The sequence below is a fragment of the Globicephala melas genome, chromosome 2 (assembly GCF_963455315.2).
Source record: "Globicephala melas chromosome 2, mGloMel1.2, whole genome shotgun sequence".
Classification (NCBI taxonomy): domain Eukaryota; kingdom Metazoa; phylum Chordata; class Mammalia; order Artiodactyla; family Delphinidae; genus Globicephala; species Globicephala melas.
The window spans coordinates 38,536,990-38,563,269 of NC_083315.2; the positions used below are offsets into that span (position 1 = coordinate 38,536,990).

Below are 26,280 nucleotides of genomic sequence, written 5' to 3' on the forward strand. Positions count from 1 at the left end.
TTTCTTGCTACATCCCAAAGCATCATCTTGAAAGCCGCCCACCTCAAAGGTCAAAGCAGCCAGCAAGACTCAGCGCCCCAGCATCACCACCATCCCTCCCCCAAGCCACCCTCCCACCCTAGCTGAAGAATTCAAAGAAAAGGCCACTTCACCCACTTTCCAATTGAGTTTTTTTCCAAGTTTTACAACAAAGCTGATTTTAAACCCAGTACATCTCCCCACTGCTAGCAGTTCCATCCTTCCTCAACCCACAGACCAAAGAACCAAAGCTAATTCTCAACTGTGAGTGTGGCGTCAGCTACAGATGTTTAAGGAACCTAGAACAAAGTCCTGGAGCCAGGCGAGGCGTGGTCAGTGACTCAGCCAGCTCCCAGAGCAATTTGCGGCCCTGCTTTTGCAGTTGCGTGGTTTCAGTGTCTCTCCCTTCCTGGCCCTGCTGCTTTGCTCAGACTGACGTGAAATCCAAGCATCACGGGGAACGGTGAGAGCCCAGAACCTCTGAGTTGTCCTCAGCAACCTGTGCCCCACATGCTGGAACAGCCACGAGGACAGTCCTGTCTGGGTCAAAGCCACTCAACCTGAGGGCGTGTTCAGGTGTTACCCGGAAAGCCCAACACTGATCCTTAAAGAAAACATAGCCGGTCCGGCTTACTAGGCGCCAGGCACTGGGCCAAGCACTCAGCACTTCATCCTCCTAACAACCTGTGAGGTAGGTGGTGTTATTATCCCCATTTTACAGATGAGGGAACAGACTCAAGAGTGAAGTCACACACTTGCCTGAGTCTCAAAGCTATTGAGTAGTGAACAAAGATGGGGCTCAAAGGTTCTGTGTGACCTGAGCTCCGGGTTACCCCAATACCCCCAAACTGCCCCTTAGGAAACAAGGAAAGAGGGGTAGGGGATGAATCCTGACACAGAACATTTTTAGAAATCTGGAGAAAACCCAACCACCAGTGATTGGGGGCACCCACCCCAGTGCAACAGCTGCACAGCTGTCAATGCCCGGGCCGGCCCCAGTGGACCCGCCCTCTGCTCCCCTACAGACCCGTGGCCTTGCTCTCAATAAATAAAGATCCCTGTGGGCAATTCTGCACAGGGGTCCCAGAATTCAAACCGCTGTCTTGTTTCTCAGACTTTTGCTTAAGAGAGCCTAGCGCTGGGTGGGCAGGAGGAATGCCTGACTTGGGTCAAAATACATATGCGAGTCTCCACCCAAAGCTCATCTGCCTTCCCTCCTCCCAGAATAGTGCCTGGTGAGTTCTGGTGGTGAGCAAGTGAAGACCCAGCTCCCCACGAGCTGAGGTCTCTGCTATTCCATTGTAGCCTGGCAGCTCCTACGATGGCTACAGCCAGGCTTCCAGTTCTGAGAGAAAGGGACAAAATGACCCTGGAGTGGCCTTAACTCTGTAGCTTCAGGGCATAGTTATTCTCCTGAAAATGACTGTGGAGGAAGAGGTAGATGGTGACAACAGGAAGAGAGCTTTACCCCAGGTCACTGGGGCGAGACAAGGGAATTCTTGAATAGGGACACCCACCCCACCCACCCCCAAGGAGGGAGAGATCATCCCTTTAGAGAGCACAGCCTGGGGGTGGGGAGTCTGCCGGCGCATCCCCTACTCCTGCTAGGCTCAAGCAGCTATAGCCCACCTGCCATTTTCATGGTGCCTGTAAAGTGCCATCAGCAAGACCACAGAATCGGGGACTGTGCTGTGGGCAGATGGTCCCAACACTTTAGGCCCTGGGGGACACTGGTGGCATCCGGCCCCAGCCACTCTCCTGGTCCCCGCTCTCCAGTGGAGCTTCCCCTCCCTCACTCCGTTCTGCCCGGTGCCTCTCCTGTTCCTCTGCTGGTGCCCTGGGCCAGGTCCTCCGGCCAGTACTGGTCCTCCATATACTGCTCCATGTCTGTGCTGCTGTCGGGCTCTCTGTCCTCAGGGTGGGGTTGGAGGCTGCTGGCCTCCTGCTGTTCCCACTGCACCTCCACCAGCCGGTAGAGCTCCATGGCCGTCACAGCGTCTTCCACCGATGAGTGCCCGTGCTGGCCCACCTGCGGACGAGAGCCCACGCATCACTGCCTGCAGTCCTGGTGGGAGCCCAGCGGCCCGGGCTGGGTCCTGGCCCAGAGATGCATACTCTCAGAATGTGGGTGTACAGCCTGGTACAGCGAGAAGGGCATGGGTCCTAGTCACACAGACAAGCGCTAGAATCCCAGCTATACCACAAGCCTAGCTTCTTGAAGCCTGTTTCCTCAAATAGAAAACCCGGTTAAAAATCCCAGCTTCAGGGCTTCCCTGGTGGCACAGTGGTTAAGAATCCGCCTGCTAACACAGGGGACACGGGTTCAAGCCCTGGTCAGGGAAGATTCCCACATGCCGCGGAGCAACTAAGCCCGTGCGCCACAACTACTGAGCCTGAGCTCTAGATCCCGCGAGCCACAACTACTGAGCCTGCGTGCCACAACTACTGAAGCCTGTGTGCCTAGAGCCTGTGCTCCACAAGAGAAGCCACCGCGATGAGAAGCCCGCGCACCGCAACGAAGAGTAGCCCCCGCTCTCTGCAGCTAGAGAAAGCCTGCGCCCAGCAACGAAGACCCAATGCAGCCTAAAATAAATAAATAAAATAAGTAAATTTATTAAAAAAAAAAATCCCTGCTTCAAAGCCTTGAGGAGCAGATAGAATTATGAATGTGAAGCACAGCAGGAGCAAGAGTGATCAGCTGCCCCTGACCGAAGGCTGCAGGAGATGGGGTTCTACATGCAAGCGTGGGGACAGAGCCAGGAACTAGGTGGGAGACAGATCTGAAAGACAGCAGCCCGGGAGGGTGTGGCTGGCTGTCACAAAGCACTGGGGAAGGAGGGCGACGGAGAGAAAAAACCCAGGGCTGTGTGGACATGCGGGAGCCCCAGGACTGGGACTGGCAGGCTGGAGGCACAGCCCACGGCCTGTCCGTGGCCAGGCCAGCATGGAGGCCAGGGCTTCTCACTTCCCCAGCCCCCCTGCACCACACACCTGGATTTTCTTGTGCAGCAGCTGCAGGGCCAGGTCCTTAAGAGAGACGCGGGTCCGGGCGTGGAGGCTGGGCTGGCTGAGGAGGCTGGGGACATAAGTGGTGTCCCGGGTCTGGCCCCGAGGGTGGATGTACTTGAGGGCCTGGAAGTCATTGTGCAGGGCGTGCCCCACCAACACCTTGCCCTTCAGGAGCTTGAGGATCTGTGAACAGAGGAGGAGTCGGGAAGGCCCCACTGTCAGGCGGGCACAAGACACATCCTGACACCCTGACCAGTGGGTGCGGGGACCCCTCTGGAATGAGGCAGCGCAGAGGGGCGACCACGGGCTCCACTGTCAACCAAGTTGCCCCGAGTTTGAATCCAGACCCTCTACTCACTACTTGCTATAATCAGGGGGCCGTTTAAGCTTCCCGCACATCTGCAAAACAGGAAAGCTGGCGACGGCATTGGTGGGGTGGTAGTGAGCATTAAGGGGCTCTTGGATGGGTAAGTGACCCCATACAAGCACTCTTTCCTGCCAGCACAGGCTCTTCTCTCTCAGCCCGGAAGACCTCGCCAGCCCCCCGGCACCCCCCACCCCCACCAACTCCTCTCATGGCAGGTCTCAGCTTACACATCAGCAGGCCTCCCCCAACGCCATCAGGACCCCCGCTGTTCTCTCCTTCGGGGGATTCACCACATTTTCTAAGCACACATTCAGCTCCGCGTGGCCTGTCCGGCTGCCCCCCACTGTGAGCTCATGGTAACACGCAGGAACCATGTCTGCCTGGACTAGTGATGCTCTGTGCCAGTTCAGCACACAGGAGGGTGTCAGGGTGAAGTCCCAGAACTGTGCCAGGCACTGGAGACGTATCACCAACGGCAGCTTTTACAGCATTAATGGAACGGTCCTTATCTTCAGGATTCTATCCCTTTGCCCCTCTGCTGTACAGGACTCCCGCTTCTCACCCTCAAAACATGCTCTCTGGCTCAGCTCTCACCAGCTACACAATGCGTGCTTCTCTTTCCTGCCTCCCGCCGTCCTCAGGCCCTAGGGAGGCCATGTCCAGGGCCATGGACATCTCCTTATCACCCACCACCAGCCTCCCACAGCTGCCTCTGCTGGTGACGCATGGTTTATCGCTAAACTCAGCCTTCACGGCATATGGATAAGGTGCATTTAGACTTTAGTGGTAGGGACGGGCCACCCCACTCTAGTCACCACCCCCCCATAACACACACACACACACACACACACACCCCAACACAAGCCACGTGGTGGGAAGGCACCCAGCACACTCCACACTGGCTCCAAGTCCAGGCAGATCCAATGTGGTCCAGCTCTTGGCAGGCTGAGGGAAGCAACAGGGAGCTGGAGGGTTCACCACCTACCTCCCCCTTCCTGCTGCTTCTATTCCTGATCAACCTGCTTGATTAATAACCTTTTGAAAGAAATCCTTAGCGTCTATCTTATGTGAAAAAGGAAGACACAAGATGACTTATATTAGTATTTCCTAAATGCACCTCATCCCAAGAATAAACCAGAAATGTTAAGTAGTTCTGCTACAACGCTTGGTTTGAAAATGAAAAATGTTCCAACACGGTTGATATATTAGGATGTGACTTGAGAATAATGCAAATTTCGCCCTTGAGAAACAGAAGGGCGAAAGTGAATGCAGAAACCTCACCTAGCTGAGCAGAGCCACTGGGGAATCCAGAAAGCACCCACGCCTTGCAAGTCTACCAGCCAGCGCAGTTCACCAGCGTGCTGCCGGCACCTGGCTTCCCACTTCCTGACTTCAGGTAATTCTCTCAACCCCTCCCACAGTGCGAGCCGCCACCCCCCTGACACCCACTTCCCCGAGTGCTCCAGGTCTTTCAAGGCAGAGTGCTGTACTTACGCATTTCTCAACCACTCAACCTGTGCAAAACTGTGCTCCCACTGTTATTAGGTTTCTATCTTTTTATTTTTGGGGTGTCATTAATGAAGTTTTTTGGGCATTGTGTCCCTAACCCCTTTTCCCCATCAGCTCTGGGGTTTTTATCGTGCAAGTTTACACAGCATGACAGTTTTTAGGAACACACACATCAGAGCCCTCCCAAGGCCTAGAGACCTGCAGGATCAGAATCTCTATGGAGGGATCCGAGGACAAGGATCCAAGATCATTAATAAGGATTAAGGTGTTTCCTATGCTCGAGGACGTTTGGGAATTCCTGGCATGTCAGTGTGGTCCCCACACTAATTTTTTTCAAAGCAATGAAAAACTAACATTAAAAAAATACCAAAACATTTAACACCTGAAGGTGACAGCACTGTGGGCCTTACAAATTTTAGGCAGACACATAGTGCTTTCATAACAGAAAAGAAGCTGTTTCGCATCTTACAGTTGGCGCGGCCTCTCCATAAACACTATCACGTGGGACACCCCAGCACCCCTTCCACGCAGGTAGGGCTGGATTTCTATTCACCCTTTTCTATGGAGAGGAAACCCACTGTTTGGAGAAGTTAAGTAACTTCCCAATGGTCTCTCGCTTCTAGTGGCTAAGTGTTGACTCAGGCCCGGGGCTGCTCTTCCCAGCCCATCACACTGCCCCCAAGCCCCCAGCCCTGCCCTCACCTCTTTCTGGGCCACCTGGAAGGGGATGGCCTTGCGCATGTGCTGCCTGGTGATGCCGCTCCAGCGAGTGCGGTAGTCCACGATGGGCATCTCAGGCTGGATGTACTTGTCATAGAGGACCTCGCCATGGTAACTCACCACGGAGCAGCGGGCCAGCTCACTCACCCGCCCTCGCGGTCCCGTGCCCACCATCTCACAGTCGATAGCCACGCACTTGCTGGGCAAGGGCCCAGCAGATTCTCTGGGGGTGGGCTTTCTGCTGCCTTGGGCACCTCCAGATTCAGCCCTTGGACGCTGCCTCACACTGCTGGCGGCTTTGGTGCCTGGGGAGGATCCTGGCTCCAGGGGTGTGTTCCGCAACCCATACTCCTGCAGCAAGGCCTTCCGGGCCATAAACCGCTGGTGCTGTCGGCTCTTCCTCTTGTGTTTCCTCCGAAGCACATCCTTGGCATTCAGGCTGGCCAGGGAAGGGCACAGGCACTGGGCAGACTCAGAAGCTTCCCGGGCCACCATCCCAATCAGCTCACCGCTCAGGGCAAGGGAGGTCTGGGAGGTAATCTGCCTACAGGGCAGCAGCCTGGGGAGAGAACACATAGGGCAGAGGGGCTGGCTGAGGAGTGTCCCAGGCCAGCCCTGCCCCTCCAACTCTCTTCCTCCCTCCCTGCAGTGCTCTACTGCCAGGCCGCCCCAGAGCCCTACACTTTGTCTCAGCATCCCAGGTGGAGTCAAGGACCTATGTTAATAATAATTGCACTCATACAATCGATACCACCTGCAAAACCACTGTTTTAAGTACTTTACATGGAATCACTCAATCTTCCCAACAACTTGAACAAAGCATTATTATCCTCATATTACAGGTACAAAAACTGAGGCATAGAGGTTAAGTAAGTTGCCCGATTAATACATAGACAAAGGCTGATGTGAACCCAGAATCCATGCTCTCAACCTCCAAGCCATAGCTTACCTCCAATACCATTAGCATCAAAATATTTTAGAGGTATGGCTATGAGAAAATAAAGGTTACAGAAACGGCATATATATGATATCCTATTTAAAAAAAAAACAAAAACAAAAACTTTATGAAATGTGAACGCAAGACCCACAGCAAAACCTGGAGAAAATATTTCACAGGAAGGCCACAATAGTTGTATTTTTGGTATGGGTTAACTAAAATGATGTAATCTATTAAATGCCTTTCTTCTAATTCACTCATCACAACACTGTCTACAAACATTTAAATACAGTTGGACATGTAGTTTAATCACTGAAGCCTACAGGCACTGGTGTGCTGGTTAACCAGCTCAACTCTAAAAGAGAAACAGAAAAAGCCCTGACCTATAGTGTTGCAGATTCCTGTGGTACCTCCCACAAGCTCTCCATCCCTGAACGCTGGGTTGTAAAGAGATGCTGTCACACACCACTGCCACAGGAAATATTTGTTGTTCACATGGTTTTGCAAATCCCATGCAATAAGGCCGGCATCTTCCCAACAGTGAAGGATGTAGCCTGGAAAACCTCATCTTGTTTGCTGTACTAAGTCAGCCAGTATGTTTTGAACACACCAGAAAACCAGCACTTTGAAGTAGACAGAGCAGGGTAACTCAGCTCTGTATAAGTTACCTAACCATTGAACTTCAGGTTCTTTGCGTGTAAAATGGCCCTACTACCCTCCCCTTGTGAAGAGAAAAAGGCACAATCCATGTGTGCTAGGATCTGCATATATTTTTTAAAATTATGCTTTATTTTTTAAATTCTATTGAAGTATAGTTTATTTACAATGTTGTTAATTTCTGCTGTACAGCAAAGGGACTCAGGTACACGTATATATACATTCTTTTTCACAGTCTTTTCCATTATGGTTTATCACAGGAAATTGAATATCGTTCCCTGTGCTATACAGTAGGACCTTGTTGTTTATCCATGCTATACAAAATAGTTTGCATCTACTAATCCCAAACTCCCAATCCTTCCCTCCCCCACCCTATTATTAAGAATACTAATTATTAGTCATTTGGTTCATTAATCTGTCTTTAGTCAAGACTATATACCTTGATGTAGCCTTTAAAATCTTTATAGGTGACCAATTTTAGTTGCATCTGTATTCATGAAAATGCTGTTTCCTAGTACATCTGGATAAAATTTAGCTGCTCATCCTTAACTCCTGAATCAACTATTCTTAATAGGAACAAAGGGATTTTCTGTGGAGTCAGGAGTGTCATGTCCCAAGTTTCCCTTGGTTAGTGTATATTTGAATTGTGGCCAAATCCCCATTAAACTGCATATATTATATGCTCCCTGCATATACATATATATATATATATATTTAAAGGACTTTATCTTTTTATTGTTTGCCTTTTATTTATTTATTTATTTTGGCTGAGCGGCATGTGGGATCTCAGTTCCCCAACCAGGGATCGAACCTGTACACCCTGCATTGGAAGCACGGAATCTTAACCACTGGACTGCCAGGGAAGTCCCTTTTGCCTTTTTAATAATTTGCTTTTTTATTTTAATTTTATTTATTTATTCATTCACTCATTTTTGGTCACGTGGCTTACGGGACCTTAGTTCCCCAACCAGGGATTGAATCCGGCCATCCATCCATCCACCCATCCATCCATTCATTCATTTATGGCCACCCGGCTTGCGGGATCTTCGTTCCCCAACCAGGGATTGAACCCAGGCCACGGCAGTGGAAGCGCCAAGTCCTAACCACTGGACCACAGGGGAATTCCCTCCTGGCATGTATTATACGCTCCCTTTCCCCCAGAGGTGAAGACCCCTGCTCATGGTTGGTAACCAGTTCTTCCCAGGCCAGAGCTGCCTCAGCCTGGACTCCCAACCCACAGGCCTTCCTCCTGCCTCCCTTCCCACTCACATCCCCCCTACCCTTTCTACATCCTCCAGGAAGCCCTTCTGGAACAATCCTCCGGGTTGCACAGGCCAATGTCACACTGAGGCCTCTGGGTTCCCAATTGTGGCAAGAGCTGGGCAGAGAGTTACAAAGAAAGATCCTGGCTCCAAGAGTTGAGTCTCACTGCAGAGACAGAAACAGAGCAGAAGGCGTGTGAAGGGCTGTGTGAGAAGTGCCAGGGAAGCAGGACAGGCTGAAGAGGTTAAGTCTGCATGAACGTGGAACAGTAGCCCTCCAGGTAGAAGGGAGGAATCAGTGGACATGTTAGGAGCAAAGGCCTGAAAAAAGTACCCCAGGGCTGAGGAAGAGGGGCTCACCTTCAGCCTGATGCCATTTGGGCGTAAGGCACAAGGTAGGCCTGGCTGGAGGAACTGTCCCTGTCCGCTTTTTACCACTCCACCTTCTGCCTGCACTCTGGGAAGCCCATCACACTCTGGTGGCTTTTCCTACCCCAAGGTGGTGTCCCTATACTGGTCTCGGCGGGTCAAGCGAGGGAGCCCCAAAGGCACCTAGGGAGGTCACTGAAATATGGCACAGTAGCCCTGACCCCGGACAATTACAGTCTAACTGGGGAGCAAAGAAGTTCACCCCTCTCTGCTCTGGCAGCACAATCAGAGAATTTACTGCACTCTTCAAAGTCAGCAGTTACATACAGCCTACCTCAGAGCACTATGAAGGCAGGTAGAGAGCTTTGTTTGTCTCTGTCCCTTCCCCTACAGCCAGCCCGGAACCTGGCATGGAGCGGATCCTCTCCAGAAGCTGACACCAGGCCTGCTATCTGCCAGACTGTGGGGACTACAGTGCTGGAAGTGACCACATCCTCAGGGAACTCTAGTTTGGTCGGAAGAGAGATAGTCAGGAACTTACAAGAGTGTGCTCAGGATGGGAGCAATGGACAAAGGACCCATGCCTGAGTCACCAGGTCAGGTATTTAAAAAGCAGAAGCGCTAGGTTAGAAAAGCCCTGGCAGTGGAGGGGACACTTTGAAGGGTTTCAGAAAGGTCTACCAGGGAGCCCAGGTAGGGAAGGGCATCCAGACAGAAAAAAACACAGACACAAAGTCCAGGAGGCAAAGCACATCCATTGTGGGAAAGCAAGGAGTTTGGTGCAGCAATCGGAAAGCAAGGAGGTAAGGGGAGAGGAGACAGGTGCAGTGTGGACAGTGAGAAAGAACTGTTCCTGGAGAGTGGTAAAAGTTTGGCCTTAATCCAGAGGTGGATGGGAACCAATCTCCCTAGAGTTTTAGCGTGAGGGGGATCACAACTGCCATATAGGAAGAGACCTGGAGAACATACGAATCTGAGCAATAGCAGCAGAGGCTAAGAGAAATAGGAGGGGAGATGAACTGCTATTTGGTGATGCCTGGGCCAGGGGGAGGCACGGTGACCCATCCTGACTTATCCTCCCTCTGCTTGCTTAACCCTTCCCCAAGAAGTCTTCTCCTTTTTAAAAGGGCTCTTAACTGTAATCAACTTCCCCATATTGACAAGTCACATATTAAGGCTGACAAATACAGAATCTCAATTTGTCTCAGCCCAGTAATGGGGAGGCCTTAGACAGAGACCCATTAATAACTGACTTTTGTAGGGGAGGAGGGCCCTTTCCCTTCTCTGAGATGGCTAAGGACCCTACAGGTCAGGAGCTGAGGCCAGGACAAGGGTCGGTGGCCTCCCTAACATTGTTGGCAAGGTTTCAAAGAAGCCAGAAATTAGGATCCCTGAGAAAAAAGGTCTCTGTGGCCCTGGCCCTGTGCTGCAAGAGATGAAAGCAGTTCCCTACATGCCCTGACCTAGCTGACACGTCAGAGCCAACAATTAATCATCAAGGGGACACCTTCCTCATCCTGGGCTCCCACATGGAGCTCAGGGAAGCTCAGGAGAAGTTTTGCTCAAATAAAAGTATTTCAGTGAGGCAAACAAATCTCTCTCCAGCCCAGAACCAGCACTTTGAATCAGCAGCCACCAGGCCTTTGGGCAAAGGCCCAAAGGAACCTCGAAGTCAGAATTCCCAGTGGCCTCAGGGCCACCAACCTGCTGGCTGATCAGGAAGGTGGGCAGTTCTAGACCCTGCTCTGGCCCTAAAGAGCTAGATCAACGGGACGAAGGCACTGTCTCCTAACTTAAAACGAGGGTTTATGAAATCCAGCACTGAACTAGGTTAGGGGCTTCCCCAACCTAGTCTGTTTAAAAGGCTGATTTCCAGGCCTACTCCCCACACCTTCGTAACTGCCATTTGGGGAAACGGGGCCTGGAATCTGTATTTCAAAGAGTGCGCGGCCTCACCCCCTTGCCATGATACTAATAATCGCCCTAATTTGAGAAAAGCTGGCTCGATAAGATCCCCTGTGCTACTAAAAAGTTCACAAGACGAGAACAGTCAGAGAAGAGCCCTGCACGATCTCCCTCGGCGCCGGCGTTCCGAGGAGTGACGTGTAGGAGCCCGGCCTCACCCAGGGAAGGACGGAGGCATTGGTCACTCACTGGTCGCGGCGGCCGGGCAGACGCCCACCAGGCCGAGTCCCATCGCCCAACACCGCCCACTCAGGCCCGAGAACCCCGAGCAGGGCGGGATGGAGGCCAGGCGGCGCCCGGGGCCAGGCCTGCACTTTGGGGAGCCCGGGAGCCGGGCCGGCCCGGCCGGGCGTCCCCCGCCACAAGCCGGGGGCGGACACACCGCGCGGGGCCCTGCGGCCGGGGGCACGTCGCGCCAGCCTACCCCACCCCGCGATCCCCAGCATGGCCCCCGAAATCACCTGAAAGCCCAGCGAGTCTTCTCACGCCAGCACGTGGCGTCCAGGGAACCTGCAGCTCCAACACGCCCGGGCAAGCCCTGCTCCGGCCGCCAGCCTGTTGGCTTGCTGAACCGCAGCGCCCGCCTAAGTCCTCTTCTGATTGGCCGGGAGCCTGGCTCGCTGCGGGTTGGCGCTTGGGAGCGTAAGGGGCGGGGACTCCTAGAGGGGTGTGGTTTGTGCCCAAGGCTGGCCCAGCCCGCGGGAAATTTTCAAGCGGTTGGAGGGGGTCGTGGCCTCCTATCGCCCACTTCTGCTCCCAATTTTGTCCAATCCATCCCGCTCCCTGGGTCGGGATGCGGGCTCCTATGATCTCCGTGCCACTAAAGGCAGGCTGACTTACAGAGTACACACCCACATTTGCGGAATAGGAATAACTCCTACCTCCTCGGGTGTCGAGGGGTTTCGGTGAAATAATATACACGATGGCCACTAAAAAAAAGATTTTTAAAAGTCAGGTTTGCTCCTTCGGCGCTACTTTTTCAGTTACCCTTTTGCGATACTTTACTCATAAGTAATAAGTTCCTACTATGGGCTCGGCATTGGGATACACAGAATAAGAACAATCGCTGGGGACTCTAGTTGTTCATGGTTTGGCGCAGTAACAGAGGTTAACAGATAACAGTGCAACGTGAATAATAAAAAACAATAACAATGAGTTTGCATTTATTATGTGAGCATTAACAGAGTGCCAGGTAATACACCCCTTTAATCTGACGAACCCTTTGAGATGTGTACTATTATTTCTGTTTTACGATTAAGGAAATTGACATTTCAAGAAATTAAGGGAAAACAGCGAGGGTCCAAACAAAGACCAACGCAGTCAGATTCCTTCTAGCTCCATTGTGCAAGCAGCAGTGGCATCGCAAATGTACTCAGAAGGCCAGGGGTACATGTTCCAAAAATTGGGTATTTCTGACCAGGCTACAGATTTGAGGGAAGCAGGACAAAGGAGAAGGCCACTAGAGGGATAAGGCTTTCTACTCAGATTCCTGAAGGCTTGGAGGAGCTGGAAGGAATTCAAGCCAGAGCTGGTTCACCAGCGGATTTGCGTTTGGGGAAGCTCACTCTGGCTGCAATAGGAAAGGAATGGACCAGGCCTGGAGAAAGAGACATGGGTGTTGGGGTGATTGTGGACATTCAGGTGGGATAAGATCCTGGTGGCCAGAGTGGTAGAGAGGATAAAGAGCTTGGGACAGATTCCAGAGCTCCTTCGGAGGCAACATTGAGATGACAGAGAGCAGAAGGAAAGGGGATGCAGAGTAGCTGTTTTCAGACATGGAGACTCTGTCAGAGGCAACTCTCGGGGCAAGGAGGATTTTAAGAGAGTCAGTAACCAGATCCTCAACTCCCATGGAACTACACCTGGGAATGGACCTGGAGTCTTTGGAGTCCAGCTTCCATCTCCCTTTTTATAACCAGCTGTCTCCCACTTTACAAAGGAAAGTCACACACACACATTCTAAATCTTGCTCTGTGGCATTACCCTGGGAAATAAAAGTAATCTTGGGAAGAAGAAAAATAATGATAGGGATTGAGTAGGATAATCAAATAGTCAGCTTAGAAACCCCATTAGGGGATTGTAGATAGGGAACTTTAGGAGGCTCTGGGAGACCACAGTAAGATTAATGATCACTCAAGAAAGCAGGTTTACTTAACCACAAAACCAAGCAGGCTTGCCTAGCCACAAAACCATGTGACAGAAGCACGAGACATGCCCCAAAACAAACAATGGTGGCATGAGACCCACATCCTGCCCAGTGAGCTCAGTATGGAAAGGTGCTCATTGTACAGAGACCTGAAATAATTTTTAAAGTCCTGGCTTGACCATGTAGGGACAAAAAACTCCCCTGCCCAACCTGGACGAGGAGTTGATGATGGAAGCATGACATCTACTCAAGAATGAAGAAGAGGTGCTTCCCTGGTGGCACAGTGGTTGAGAGTCTGCCTGCCGATGCAGGGGACACGGGTTCGTGCCCTGGTCTGGGAAGATCCCACATGCAGCCGCGGAGCAGCTGGGCCCATGAGCCATGGCCGCTGAGCCTGCGTGTCCGGAGCCTGTGCTCCACAATTGGAGAGGCCACAACAGTGAGAGGCCCGCGTACCGCAAAAAAAAAAAAAAAAAAAAAAATGAAGAAGAAAGTGGTCTTTTCCCCCTCCCCCCTTTTCCTTTGATTATAAATGTAAGTTCCCACTAAGTTCTCAGGCGTGGCACCCTCTTGCCTGTCCGCTTGTAAGCCTCACAAGCATCCCATTCTAATAAATCACTTCTTATCTATCACTTTGCCTCTCGCTGAATTCTTTCTGCGCTGAGACATAAAGGACCAGGCTTTTCGGAGCTCGCCTGAAATGACACCTATCCGTTTCAATAAGACTGCTCTAAATATGGGTTATTATTGAGGACTGGGCAAGAAACCCTTTCTACAAGTCTGGTGGGTTTCTGATTCTTTGCTTTCGTTATGATCTGAGGAGGATTTAATCATGTTGCCAGCTAATGGGTCATTAAAAAAATTTTTTTTGAGCCTACATAATTAACAGAAATGAAAAGAGATGACATTGTCAGAGAAAACTCCTTCCACTTCTATCTGCTTTTTATGTGAACAATGTTTTTAATCAGTGTTTACCTCCATAAAAACAAAACAGAAGGCCCAACTTTTTCCCATTCTTGCAAAAAGTGATATCCATCCCCAGATTTATAAACTTAATGAAAAATAACTGGCTCCATCTATCTCCTAAAGAGACATGTTTCCAATGGCATTTCTAATTAAAACTCACTTTTTATGTGTAAAGATTATTGCTCATATAATGAAATGCTGTATATTTATCATTTGCTCACTTGTAATAGAAATAATAGCAACAATGTCTCAATCCAGAAGGAAAAAAAATAACACGTGGAACCTCATGGGTCACAGGACATTTTTCTAGAGTTAACAAGTTCAAATTGATATACATAATTTTGTGACATTAAAGTATGATCAGGTTCTCCAGAAAATATTGCCAAGCATGAAAATAGATTATGTTAGGATAAATCTCCATAGTGGAAGTTGAATGGAAGTGTAAGTTGAAGAAGAAAAAAGAATGTTGCATGTAATAAAAAATAAATCCAGATTTAGGAAGGAGAGACTTTATTTGAAAGGATTAGGGGGGTGGGTGTTTGGGAGGGGATATTTATTGCAATAGAGAAAATGCTCTGCTAGTTCTCAAGGGTAGGCAAAAAGGGTTTTCCTTTATAGGGAGGAGTAAAGGGGGCTAGAAAGAACAGGATATGGAGATGGCAGTGACCAGATCCCAGATCCTATTAGGTTAGTAAATTGATATTAGATACGGAGATTGTTTTACCCTGAGGCCAGCCTATTCCCTGGAGGGGTCATTAAGGAGGGATTGTAAACTGGCTCTGGCTGAGGGTGGGCCATAGTTCAGGGACCTAGGGGAAGAAAAGAAACTTAACCAAAGTTTGGTTAATGAGCGTTTTATTCCAATTGATCCATGGGTCCAGCAGTTCAGCTAATCATCAATGAGGCAAAGAATGGGAATTTGGAGTGTGCGTGCCAGGACTCGTCATAGGTAAACAATGGGGGAATCCTGGAGTCTTTTCACAATCATATGGGGCAGGATGTTTCTTTGCAGTAACTAGTTTCTGGAACACAGAAGGATGGGAGAAATTTCTTCACCATTGCTGCTTTCCAGGAGCATAGGACTCAGATAAAATTTAACATTGATGGTAAGAGTTTTTTCATGTATTTTTAAAATGGTTAATGTTAGTATCAAATTGCTCTGATAGATATGTGTCCACTACATTCATTTACAGACACAGTTTTTAAAAAGATGTCAATATTTACGATACGTCATTTGTAACTACCACAACTTACAATAGAAAATATTATCAAGCAAAAAATTTGAAGGTCCACAAGTATACAATATGGATGGCCCAATACTGGCATCTTGACTGTGAATGGCAGTACCTCCAACCCCAACCTTTAGGGACTTCACCTTCCCGTTCCTGAAATGAAACTATCTCCTCCTTCCACAAAGACTGGGGCTCCTCTATAACAGACCCTTTTGAGTTGGGGCTTGGTGGGGGAAAGCCCATGATCCAAGCCCTGCCCCCAGGGACCCCACACTATTCCCCCCCAACCCTGTCAATCCAGAAGCACTTGAGACATCGGACTTGACCTGTGTTGTGTGCTTACAAATCATTATGCCACACTCGAAGCACCATTCTGCCTTCCTTGCATGCCTGCTTTGAGGACTATTTGGGATGCTATGGGGATTCCCATGTTGCTGGAGCAGGTGCAGACCTGAAGGCGGGTGTCGATCTGGCCATTTTTTGTAGCAGCGATTCTCTTAAGTGTGGTCCTAAACCAGCAGCCTAGGCATCACTTGGAAATTTGTTGGACCCACTGACTCAGAAATTCAGGGGTGAGTGTGGCCCAGCGATCTGTGTTTTAACAAGCAGATTAGCAGCTTCCTCATGCATGCTCAAGTTTAAAATCCGATGTGTTAGAGGGTATGAAGCGGACACAACCTGGGAGCCAATGTAAATAACTTATTTTATTCAAGCACATTCCCGCTCTACTAGCACTCTTGATCCAACAGTGACTTTGAACCTACCTGGACACAGCCTGTCATCAAGACAATTACAGTATTTTATACCTTCTCCCAACTCCTGAGATTTTCCAGGATTTTTAGAACCATGTAAAGTCTCATATGACTGACTTTTTGTGGAAAACTGGCAAGATTTGATCCAGAGGAATTTTATTCTCCACCGTTAACTTTTTCCATTCTACACTACAATTTCTTCACATATAAAATTAATCTGTAATTATTGCTCAATCTTGGCTGAACATTAAAATTGCCTGCGGAGCTTTAAAAAATATTGACACTTGGGTGACACCCCAAGATTCTGATGTAACAGGTCTGCAATGTGACCTGAATATGGAGATTTTTAAAGTTTATCAGGTGATTCTAGCTTGCAGCCAAGATTGAGACGGGGCGCTAAGGCGCAGCTACCTACAAGATCCATCAGAGGGCGCTGCCTCCCTGCTCATCCCTGGAAACGCGCCCGCAGATGGGGCTGCTGGCTGCATAAACCCGGGCGATGCAGTTGAGGTAAGGGGACTCCAGATGCCTGACCCTTGGATCACCAACCATTTTGTGTTCTGAGACTCCTAGAAAGTTACTTTAAGAAGTAGTAAGCTGTCTATTTTGCCGAGTGACTTAGAGGTAAATCATACAACCTAAGTGTTGGTTTCTGCATTTTTAAAACGGAGAAGTGTGGGGAGGGAAGAGGAGGGGGGTGGGGGCGGGGACACTTGGTCTATAATCATTCTTTAAATATATATTGAGCCTCCTGAAGTGGACAAGATACTGATCTGGGGAGGGGAAGGATAAACGTTTAAATGGGATAAAACTTCTATGCGATGTGGGAGACTAATAGAGAGATGGTGGTTCTCATTTGTTGCTACTTCAGGGAAGGGGACTTGTGGGTACCCCAGATCCTGGAAAAGAAAAACTATGAAAGAGGAGGCAAAAGAGACTACTGTTGAGTATTTACATATGCCATTATATATTATTGGCACTTCTCTTGATTAATTAACATATAACCTAGCAAGGTAGACGTGATCAATTCCATTTTACAATTAAAGAATCTGAGGCTCAGAGATGTTAAGTGACTGCCTCAATGTCACACAGCTAGTAAGTGGTGCAGCCAGGATTGGAACTGGGGTGTGTCTGACTTCGAAGCCAGGACTCCCTCCCCACCCCAGGGAGTACCTTGCTCCCTCTATTTTGTACCTTGCTACATATCAACAGGGGCACTCTTGTCCATCTCTCAAATCAGGAGTGCACCCCACTACCCTCTCTAGATGCTTGTTTTGCTGAGGCAGGATCTCTCTCCCTTCTGTCTCCATAGCAGCCCTGGATACTGAGGACTGCCTGGGAGAGATTTGACTCCCCTCCTCCCCTGTTCCCCACCTCTGCCCCCTTCTGCCCAATCCAGGCCCCTTTCCTCCAGTGAAGGGCAGGCACCTGCTGACACCAATTTGCAGCCTTCTCAAGTGTGAATGAGATTTCTAATAGGACTGGCTGCCCACTGGTTTCAGGCAGGATTGGAGAAAAGAGAATTTAAGAGGCAGGAAATGGAGAAGGAGAGAGCCAGTTTGGAGGAGCTGAGACACTGACAGCAGCAGCCTCTAGGTGGAAGTGAAGGACTGATTGGTTCAGAGAGGTTAAGTGTCTTGCCAAAGGTCACACAGCTGGCAAGTGGCAGAGGCAGGGTAAGCTCAACAATGGTTGCATTTTTAGGGTTCCCTAAAGGAGTACAACTCCCAACCCAATTTAAATTGGTAAGATGTGTTAGTGTTCTAAAACAAACAAACAAACACTTTCCCAGTCTTTTTTTTGCCTCCTGAGGCTGCTGACCAACACTTCCTTTCTCTGGCCCAAGGGCCCCAGGAGTGCCTCCTTCTCCAGGGTGGAGGAGGAGGGTGGGAATATACTTAGAAAGGACTGGGGAGGGCATTTGAGTTTGCTGCTTGAAAAATTTGTCCCACTGAGAGTCTCACCATTGGAACTTGGTGACCATCTGAGGGTAAGGTGCCCCCCACACGGAGGCATGGACAAAGGATGGGAAATGGTTTGTATGATCACTGCTTCTGCCATAGTGGGGGACTGGTTTCCAGGCTCAGATGTGGGACTGGGCTTTCTCACCTCAGTTTTCCCTTGGCGACACCTCTGGGCCCAGCAGCACGGAGGCAGATTCTGGGGCCAAGAAGAAGTTCTATATGCACAAGTCCACTCTCTCCTCCCTGGGGTAGGCAAGGTGAGGTCCGGGCCGGCCAGGGTCAGGCGTGTCCTCCAGGTGGCTGCCAGGGCACCAACATCGCAGGCACCCTGGTCATAAGTACATGCCGCTTTGTGCCTGCACACGCTCTGGCTCTCTCCTGCCAGAGACAACTAGACGCCTGGGCCCCTGCGGGGAGATTCTCTCTCCCTGCCCTTGTCAGTGATGTGGAAGCAGCTCGCCGGTCCCGGAGGACTGTGACCCTGTCCATCCCTCCCACCCTCATGCTTCCCCGCACCCCACCACACACACACACACACACACACACACACACACACACACAGTAGTCTGTCCTTGTTTCTGGAAGAGTCCGCCTGAGGTGTGCTGCCCAAGGTGCTGCTCAGGGTAGTTTCCAGAGGTGCTTTCTAGGAGACAGAGAAGGCACAGAAAGAACACACGGAGGAAGAGCCACAAAGTGCGCGGACCGCCCCCAGCCCCAGCGCACCGCCCCCCTCCACCCCGCTGCGGCGGCCGGCACCATGCGGCAGACTGGGACTTGTTGTTGAGCGCAGGGAGACAACAACAAAATCACTAGTCTTCCAGATGGGGCTGGCTGGTCCACGGCCGCACCCGCCGCTCGGGCCAGGCGTTTAGCCAGCCCGACACTCCCGCCGGGCCAGCTTGTGTCCCTGCCCCCACCCCCAAGGTCACCTCCTCCCACCAGCCCACCACCCCTCCCCCACCCCAGAGTTCTCCGGAGCCTCTGATGGAGATGGGGGGATGGGGGATGGGGGGTGGGGGGGTGGGGAGGGGATTGTTTTATTATTTTCTTTTTCTTTGGAGTGTTTCATTTTCTCTAATGAACGTATTTCCTTTAATAATAGGGGGATCTTATTTTTAAAGAGAGACAGCGGGCGGCTCATTTCTCTACCTTTTTCTGGGAATCACAAAGCGCTGTACTATCACGGAGAAGGGAAAAGTGAAGAGCTCCAGGTCACGGTGACCCCTCTCTACCAGCCTCCCCCTTCCCATCTCCGCCCTAGTTCACGGTGAAGGCCCAGGGTGACAATCCACCCAGTGCTTACTGAACCACGGCTCCGAATGAAGTGGGGATGGGGGCTGGGCCTAGCAGAATAGGCAGGAGAGGAAAAGGGACACCGGTTGTGGGCCTGCGCCCCCGCCTCCACCCAGCCAGTCCCGGCACTGGGCTCCGGGCTGAATTTCCCCAGGCCTGGGCACTGATGGAGGAGAGGCCAGGCCCCCGGTGCCTGGCCGGCCTCTAATTGTGCTGCCAGGGCATATCCGCTTCATAATTAGCAAAAGCCACAGTATCCTGGCGGCTCAGAGAGCACGGCCCTAATTATATTTCTGCAGCAGCTGAAGGGTAATTACCCTTCCCTTTTGGTGCTGCTTTTAATTCTTTCTCTCTTTTTTTTCTTTGTTTGTGGTACGCGGGCCTCTCACTGTTGGGGCCTCTCACTGTTGTGGCCTCTCCCGCTGCGGAGCACAGGCCCCGGATGCGCAGGCTCAGCGGCCATGGCTCACGGGCCCCGCCGCTCCACGGCATGTGGGATCCTCAGGGACCGGGACATGAACCCGCGTCCCCTGCATCGGCAGGCGGACTCTCAACCACTGCTCCACCAGGGAAGCCCAATTCTTTCTCTTTTTAATTACAACTCTTCCTCTGTAGCCCAGCCCGCCATCCTTGGGCTTGTTCTGTGCACCCGGAGTGGGGAAGGGCTGGCCCAGAGAAACTGAAGTTTAGAGGGGGGACGTGGAGAAGACCGGCAGAACCGAGCTCGGAGGCCCAGCCCCCCAGCTCTCAGCTGGATTAAGAGAGGGGTATCCCTCCCCAGGAGGTTAAGACCCCCGCCATCTCTCCACTCCCCAGTGAGGCGCTAACTCTCCAACTCCAAGCTGCAGGGAGCTGAGGACTCCCACCCCCCCAGCTAACCCATCAAGGAAGAAAAGAGGGACTTGTTGCCTTTAATTTTTTGTAAAATGATAATGATAATAATAATAGGGACTTCCCTGGCGGTTCGGTGGTTAAGACTCCGCACTTCCATTGCAGGGGGTGTGGGTTCAATCCCTGGTCAGGGAACTAAGATCCTGCACACTGCGTGGTGAAGTCAAAAAATTAAAAAAAACAAAACAAAACAAAAAACCCATGTCTCTTTGGCACTGTTGAGAGAGGACTAGTTCATCATCCTTGGTGTATAGTTTCAGAGACAAGGGCCTGAGTGCTAATATCAGAGGGCAAGCCTAACCAAGGTGCAAGGTGTTCACCGGAGGGGCTAGAGCCCTAGGTATTCCCAGGAAAAACAGGCCTTTCTCAGTGAGCTCTCAGGTAAACTTCAGGTGGTAATAGATAAGCTAATAGGTATTACAAAAAGAGTTTGGAGAGACTCCTGACAGCCCTCTGTACACTGCCATGCAGGACTGTCCAATCCAGCCCATGTGAGCAACCCTGGCCCTAGAGCCACCAAGTGGCTGTCCTGCTATCAGCTCACCATGAGAGCAGGGACTGTTTTGCTGATGATTATTTTCCAGTGCCCAGCACAGTGCCTGGCTCATAACATACAAAACTGATTGGCAAAGAGGCAAAGTTCAGAAATGAGTATAATCATGAGGTGTGAACACAATAACTCCATTTTCATTGGCTTTTCCCTTGCAGGACCAATAAAGATGGACTTGAGCCTGACAGTGGCCCCAGTTTTCTAAAATTTTTTAACTCTGGGTTCTGTCTGGGTTGGGGGAGGATGCAAGAAGTGAAAGAGGCTGCTCTAGCCTCAGAGAAATGTACCTTGAAAAATAACCTGCCCTTGAGCCCACTAACTCCCTCTCCCCACTTCTAGTTTCTTTCCTCTGAATTTAGAGCCATCCCCTTAGCAACGCTTGTTTCCATGGTTTCATCTGTGACAAAGATCCCAAACCCCTCCTCTCTTTTTCCTTCAGACAGTAAGGGTGATAGGGATCCTCAGTGTGGCCACTTCCATGTAACCATGGAAACAATTAACGGAGCCTTCATTTATCTTTTGTGAAGACAGCTAGGGAATAGAAGCTTTTGGAAGAGATGGGTGGGGGATGGTGCAGGGCTAGAGCTGCCACTGTCATAAAAAGGAAGTTGAGGGACTTGTCCTAACAGTAGCCTGTAGGATTCAGTTCAAATATTTGCTGGGCCCCTACTTTAAGCATGACTAAGCTCCAGGGAATCAAAGGTGTACATGACATAGCCCCTAATATTGAAGGGCTTATACTCTGGTCATGGTCCCACTCAAACCCTGGCACAGATTGGGTCACTAAAGGAGATGGCTCTCGATAGCATCCTCATGGTCAAGCATCTGTCCATTCCCAGCATCCCCTCCAGCCAAAAACAAGAAACGATCGACCAAGGGGGTCTGTACTTACGTTAAGATTTCTCAGGCTGTTGTCAGACGGTTTCTGTCTTGGAAGGGAAGGAACTTTGATGCCCCCTTCCTTTTAGAGAAGTGGAGACTAATGCCAGCATCCTTAAATAGGGCTGTTTGGTGGAGGGAGAAAGAAAAAAATAGACCTGCCCAACTCCAGTGCCATGACAGACTGGGGTAATCTCCAGTTCCAGGGATCTCCACCACCTACCTGCCACAGCCTTCCTGGGAAGTTATGTCTTCTCTTACACCTAATTAGAGGGTCATTGTCTCCATCCATCCAGCTTTTCTATTTGTCACTGAAAATGCAGGCCAGCAGGGCAGCTGTGAAGAATTAAAATAGAAAAACAAAAAATAAAACTACCAGGGACACCAAAGTTGGACAGAATGAATCCAAAAGCTGAGATATCTGTACAGCATAAGTAACAAAGCTCTTCTCTCTTCTGACTTCCCATCCTCATCCTCCCAGATTTTCACCAAATCCCTAAGGGTGGGGACCAATTCTACACTTCTAAGGGAAATCAGAAAGATCCCTGGACCACTGGTGTGCTGATACCAATAATCTGCACTGACTTGGAAAGATGATCATAATATATTTTAAAATGAAAAAAAAAAGAATCATAGAATAACGTGTAATCCAGCTGTGTTCAAGTAAGCTACAAATAACTAGGTAGTGAATTCATCATTGCAAGTCAAATGCAATCTGGATTAGTCAAAGCAAATAGCAGATCCTGGGTCTCAGAACTCTGAGTTCCAACCTTTGCTACTGGACGGTACTAACACAGATTCAATCATTTCGGGTACTCTGCTCACTTAGCTAGTCAGAAAAGGATAAATGGCATCCTCTGATTGGTTAACAAGGCAATACACACCAACAAATGAAAGAATGCTTCTTCTTTTCTGGCCAATAAGATCTCAGTTCTCTTCTTGAAAGGAAAGTAAAACCTTTGTCCATAAAGAAAATGAGCAGAAAGGGAATAATAATTTTAAAAAAAGAAAAAAGAAACCACTGTTGCTATGGGACATTATTGATGTGATCAATGATAGCTGCCCCAGAGAATTCATAAAGGAAGGCACTTCTTTGGGAAGAAAAGTACAAAAAGCAGACCAGCTGTCTAGTCTGGACTAAAAAGAAGTTTCTATAGTAACATGTGAAGGAGAAGCATTTTAATGCAAATGTCCCCAAAACTATATCTAGCCAGCCCATGGAGGATAATTTTGGCCTTCAACATAGTCTGAAATTATAATGATTTTTAAAAATTTTACATTAGCAATGAGTGAAGAAAAGGAAAGATATGTGTGTTTGTGATGCAGGGCAACAAAGATGAAGATATGACAGTTACTGCCTGGAATAGAGATTTCCTCCATTCCTGGATTGTCAGGTGATAGCTCAGTTTAAAACAAGGTTTTGTTGTGAAAAGACAAAGTTCGTGGCTCTTAAGAAGTGTTCTAGATGAAGTAGTGCACAGAACACAGGTTGTTCTATTAACTTACTAGTGATTTCCCCTTAAATCATTCTGAGAATGTTACAGCTGCCTTGGGAAAATTATGGATAAAATGATTTTCTACCCAGATACTACAAATGAATGCAGGCAGACAAGTCTGACAGGTAAAAAGTGGAATCAATGTTTGTCAATCCAGGGAAATGAAAAAGATCAGAGTATTAGAAGCTTTAAGTGCTGCATTCCCTAATTATGAAGGCAGAGCTGAAGAGGAAGAAAAGAGAATTTTGAGGAATCTGAGGCTAGTGATGCTAGTGGCTTTTTCTAAGGGAGTCCCGTTTCTACCTATCTGTGCTTTCTGTGTGGTCTGCGGGAAGAGGTGAAAAGAGGTGATGATCTAGAATTCACCTCTTCCAGCATGAGAGAGGTGCTGAGGGAGGGAGGAACCACTGCCAAACCCAGGAGAAAGCCGTTCTCCCTCCAGTTCATCCATGAAGAACAAATGCGTCTTTCTCATTTAAAGGGGGAAAAGCAAAGCGTGCGGGGTCAGGGTGGGGGAAGCCCTTGCGTCTAAAGGACCACATGAAAAAAATAAAAGCCCTAATTGTAAATCCCAGAGAAAGGACAGAGTAGGATATGCTCACCTCTCTGAGAGGGGTAAGGGAGAGGGTGTGAAGGACTGCGGTGGTGGAAAGGTAGCTGCTTCACCAGGCACCTTGACTTCAAAGGAAAAATTTGCCTTCCAGGATTTCCTCTTAACCCCCAGGGATTTTACGGGGGCGGTTGTTGACTCACATCCACACGGGGGAAAACAGGGGCTCCCAGCAGATATTTTTAAGAATAAAGGTGCTCACGGATAATCAACGGCCAAAGCCCCTCCACTCACTGTAACCAAGGCAACAAGAGGCTGGGGCTGGTTGCCTGGTAACCACACTCTAGTGCCGGGGTTCCTGTCCCCTTCTCCTCCTCCCCCACCTCTGTTAGCCCTTTTGTGATAACGTCTTCCCCTCTGCGGCTTTTTTCCTTCCTGGCTGAACAGTCATTCAGCTCCTCATACAAAGGGCACATTGGGCGCCTTTGGCTAAAAATGCAGACCTTGATGTTCAATTAGGACAGATTTCGTCTACACCGAGCTATGGCAACCCCGAAAAAATGTGCTTTTTATCTCGACCTCAATATCTTCTCCCACCATCCCACGCTTTTCCCTTCATTCACCGGCGTTAAGGTGTACGGAAATTGTGGGGAGAGAGGCTGGGCGGGGGTCGGGGTGGGGGGAAGAGGTAGAGAGAACATGACTTGAATGTGGCGACCTTTCACAGTACACCAGTGCCTGGGGTTCCCAGTAGAACCACTTTCCCGCTTGTGCGTAACTAAGCTCACCACTTACAGGCGCGCCTCTTTTCTCTTCGGGCATCCTGCCTGCATTTAGCACCAAGTTATTCCAGCTGCTCTTAGCGGAGGGGAGATAGAATGCCCTCCTAGAATCCGATACCTAAGCTCCTGGAGAAACGGGGAACATGAGTATCCCCCCCCCCATCCATTTCTCGGTGAACCCTGTCTCGCCTCCTTGCCTCCTCCGAGTGGGATCTGAGAGACTGCGAGCGGCGACGAGCTAGGAAGCGGAGTAGCCCGCAGGAACCCACCCTTGGGCGCAATTCGGCGGGGCGCTGTCCAGCGTCTGGTGCTGAAGCTGGAGCTTCGGACTCGCCGTGGAGGGGCTCTGGGGACCTTGAGCAGCTCGGTTCTAACCCCGAGGCAGGGAGCTGAAGTGCAGGCGCTCCGTCCGCCGGGGTCAAAGGCGAGACTCGGACGTGTCTGCACCAGGTGCGCTTTTTCAGCGGACCCGACTCCCTCCCGGGCTCAATCCCCCGCGCCTCTCCGTTTCCCTCTCCGGGTTAGTGGGATTATTTGCCGCAATCGCAGCGGGTACGAAGAGCCCTTTGCAGTGGGATGGCTACAGTTGCCTCCCGGCAGTTCTCCCCTTTTCTCTTTCAGCACTGGGCTCTCTGGGAGTCTGCAGGCAAAGTCCCGGGACTCCCGGCGCTCAGATCTTGTGGCGGGCGGTGGCGGGCAAGGCAGGGAGGAGAGGCCTGGAACACCTCACCACGCCGCTTTTCTGCACGCAACAGGTCCGCTGCATCCGGAATCTGAAGGGCGAGCAGCGCTGGATACCAGGCGGCGGCGGTGGGCTTGGGGAGGCTGGGGCCGGAGAGCGCCCACTCCAGAGGCTGTGGTGCTGCCCATCTCCGACGGGGTGCCGGACCGAGCCAGACAAACGGCAAACCGGGTTTCGGCGCGCGCCGAGAGTGGGTCCGAGAACCAGATGTCCCCACAACTCGAGCTGGTCGAGCACCCCGTCAGGAGCGCTCGGGTGCCGGGCTTAGGAGCCGCTTCCCGCTTTCCAGGCGCCCTCACCGTCTTCCCTCCTCTTCGTGAATTTGGCGGCGGGCTCGGCACCTTTAGCAGATGCCAAGCCCGACTGCCCCCTCTTCCGGCCTTCCGAAGCAGCCCCAGACTCAGCCTCGCGAACCTCACTCAGTTCCAGTCTGCTGTTCTTCCAATCCCGAGCCCTCGACCTGGGACAGAGAATCGGACGGGGGACCCTGGTCGGGACTTTACCTGGCATGGGTCTCCACGGCCAGGGAGAAAAACCGCTGCTCTCCACTTCTTTCTGTAAGAAAGCCCCTCAGCCACCACGCCGCCGCTGGCTCGTCCCTTCTCCCCCCAAGAGCTGCAGATCAGGGGCAAGGGGGAGGGCGGAGAGGCGGTTGGGCTTTGAGGAAGATAATTTGTGAAGCATCCCTTGAATACTTGCCTCTCTCGGGTAATCAGTGCTGTCCGGAGCAGTGGCCGCCCCGCCAGGACGAGAGGCAGGTCCAGAGTCCCGGCATAGTCCTCTTGGTGATGACACAAGTCGCTGCGGCTGCGGGGGCCGGTGGAGAACAGCTGCTTTAAAGCGAGACCAACCCACAGGTGGCCTGTCAGGGCCGCGGGCGTCCATGACGTCATCCAGAAGGCAGGCAGAGAAGGTAAGTGGAGGGGGGGTCACCGCACTTCACATCAAAAGTCCCCTGTGGCCATAGCAACAGCTCGTGGAGGGCGGCGGGCCAGGAGTTCACCTCCTTTCCTGTCTCCTCCGGAGCGGTTGGGCTCCGGGATCCCGAGCCCCTGCGGGGTTGAATGCTGGAGTAGCGTCCCGCATAAGTGCCCAAGCCAGCTTTACCCTCATGGGACAGGCACTAGAGCTAGACCCGGGTCCACCTGTCTGTCCTGGTCCTTGTCCCACTGCCCCAGCTGAGCAGGGCAGGAGAGGGGCCCTCGAACTCCAAGGATACTCCCA

At 50.7% G+C, this 26,280-nt stretch overlaps 1 protein-coding gene across 1 annotated transcript; it reads right to left on the reverse strand.

The window, feature by feature from the left end:
- Nucleotides 1-1,038: 1,038 nt before the first annotated feature.
- Nucleotides 1,039-11,379, reverse strand: AEN (apoptosis enhancing nuclease). Its single transcript, XM_030878668.2, has 4 exons — nt 11,275-11,379; nt 5,606-6,182; nt 3,010-3,210; nt 1,039-2,047 (listed from the first exon to the last, which is right to left on the reverse strand). The coding sequence occupies exons 2-4, from the start codon at nt 6,116-6,118 to the stop codon at nt 1,811-1,813; spliced, it is 951 nt and encodes a 316-aa protein (XP_030734528.1). The 5' UTR covers nt 6,119-6,182; nt 11,275-11,379; the 3' UTR covers nt 1,039-1,810.
- Nucleotides 11,380-26,280: the final 14,901 nt, after the last annotated feature.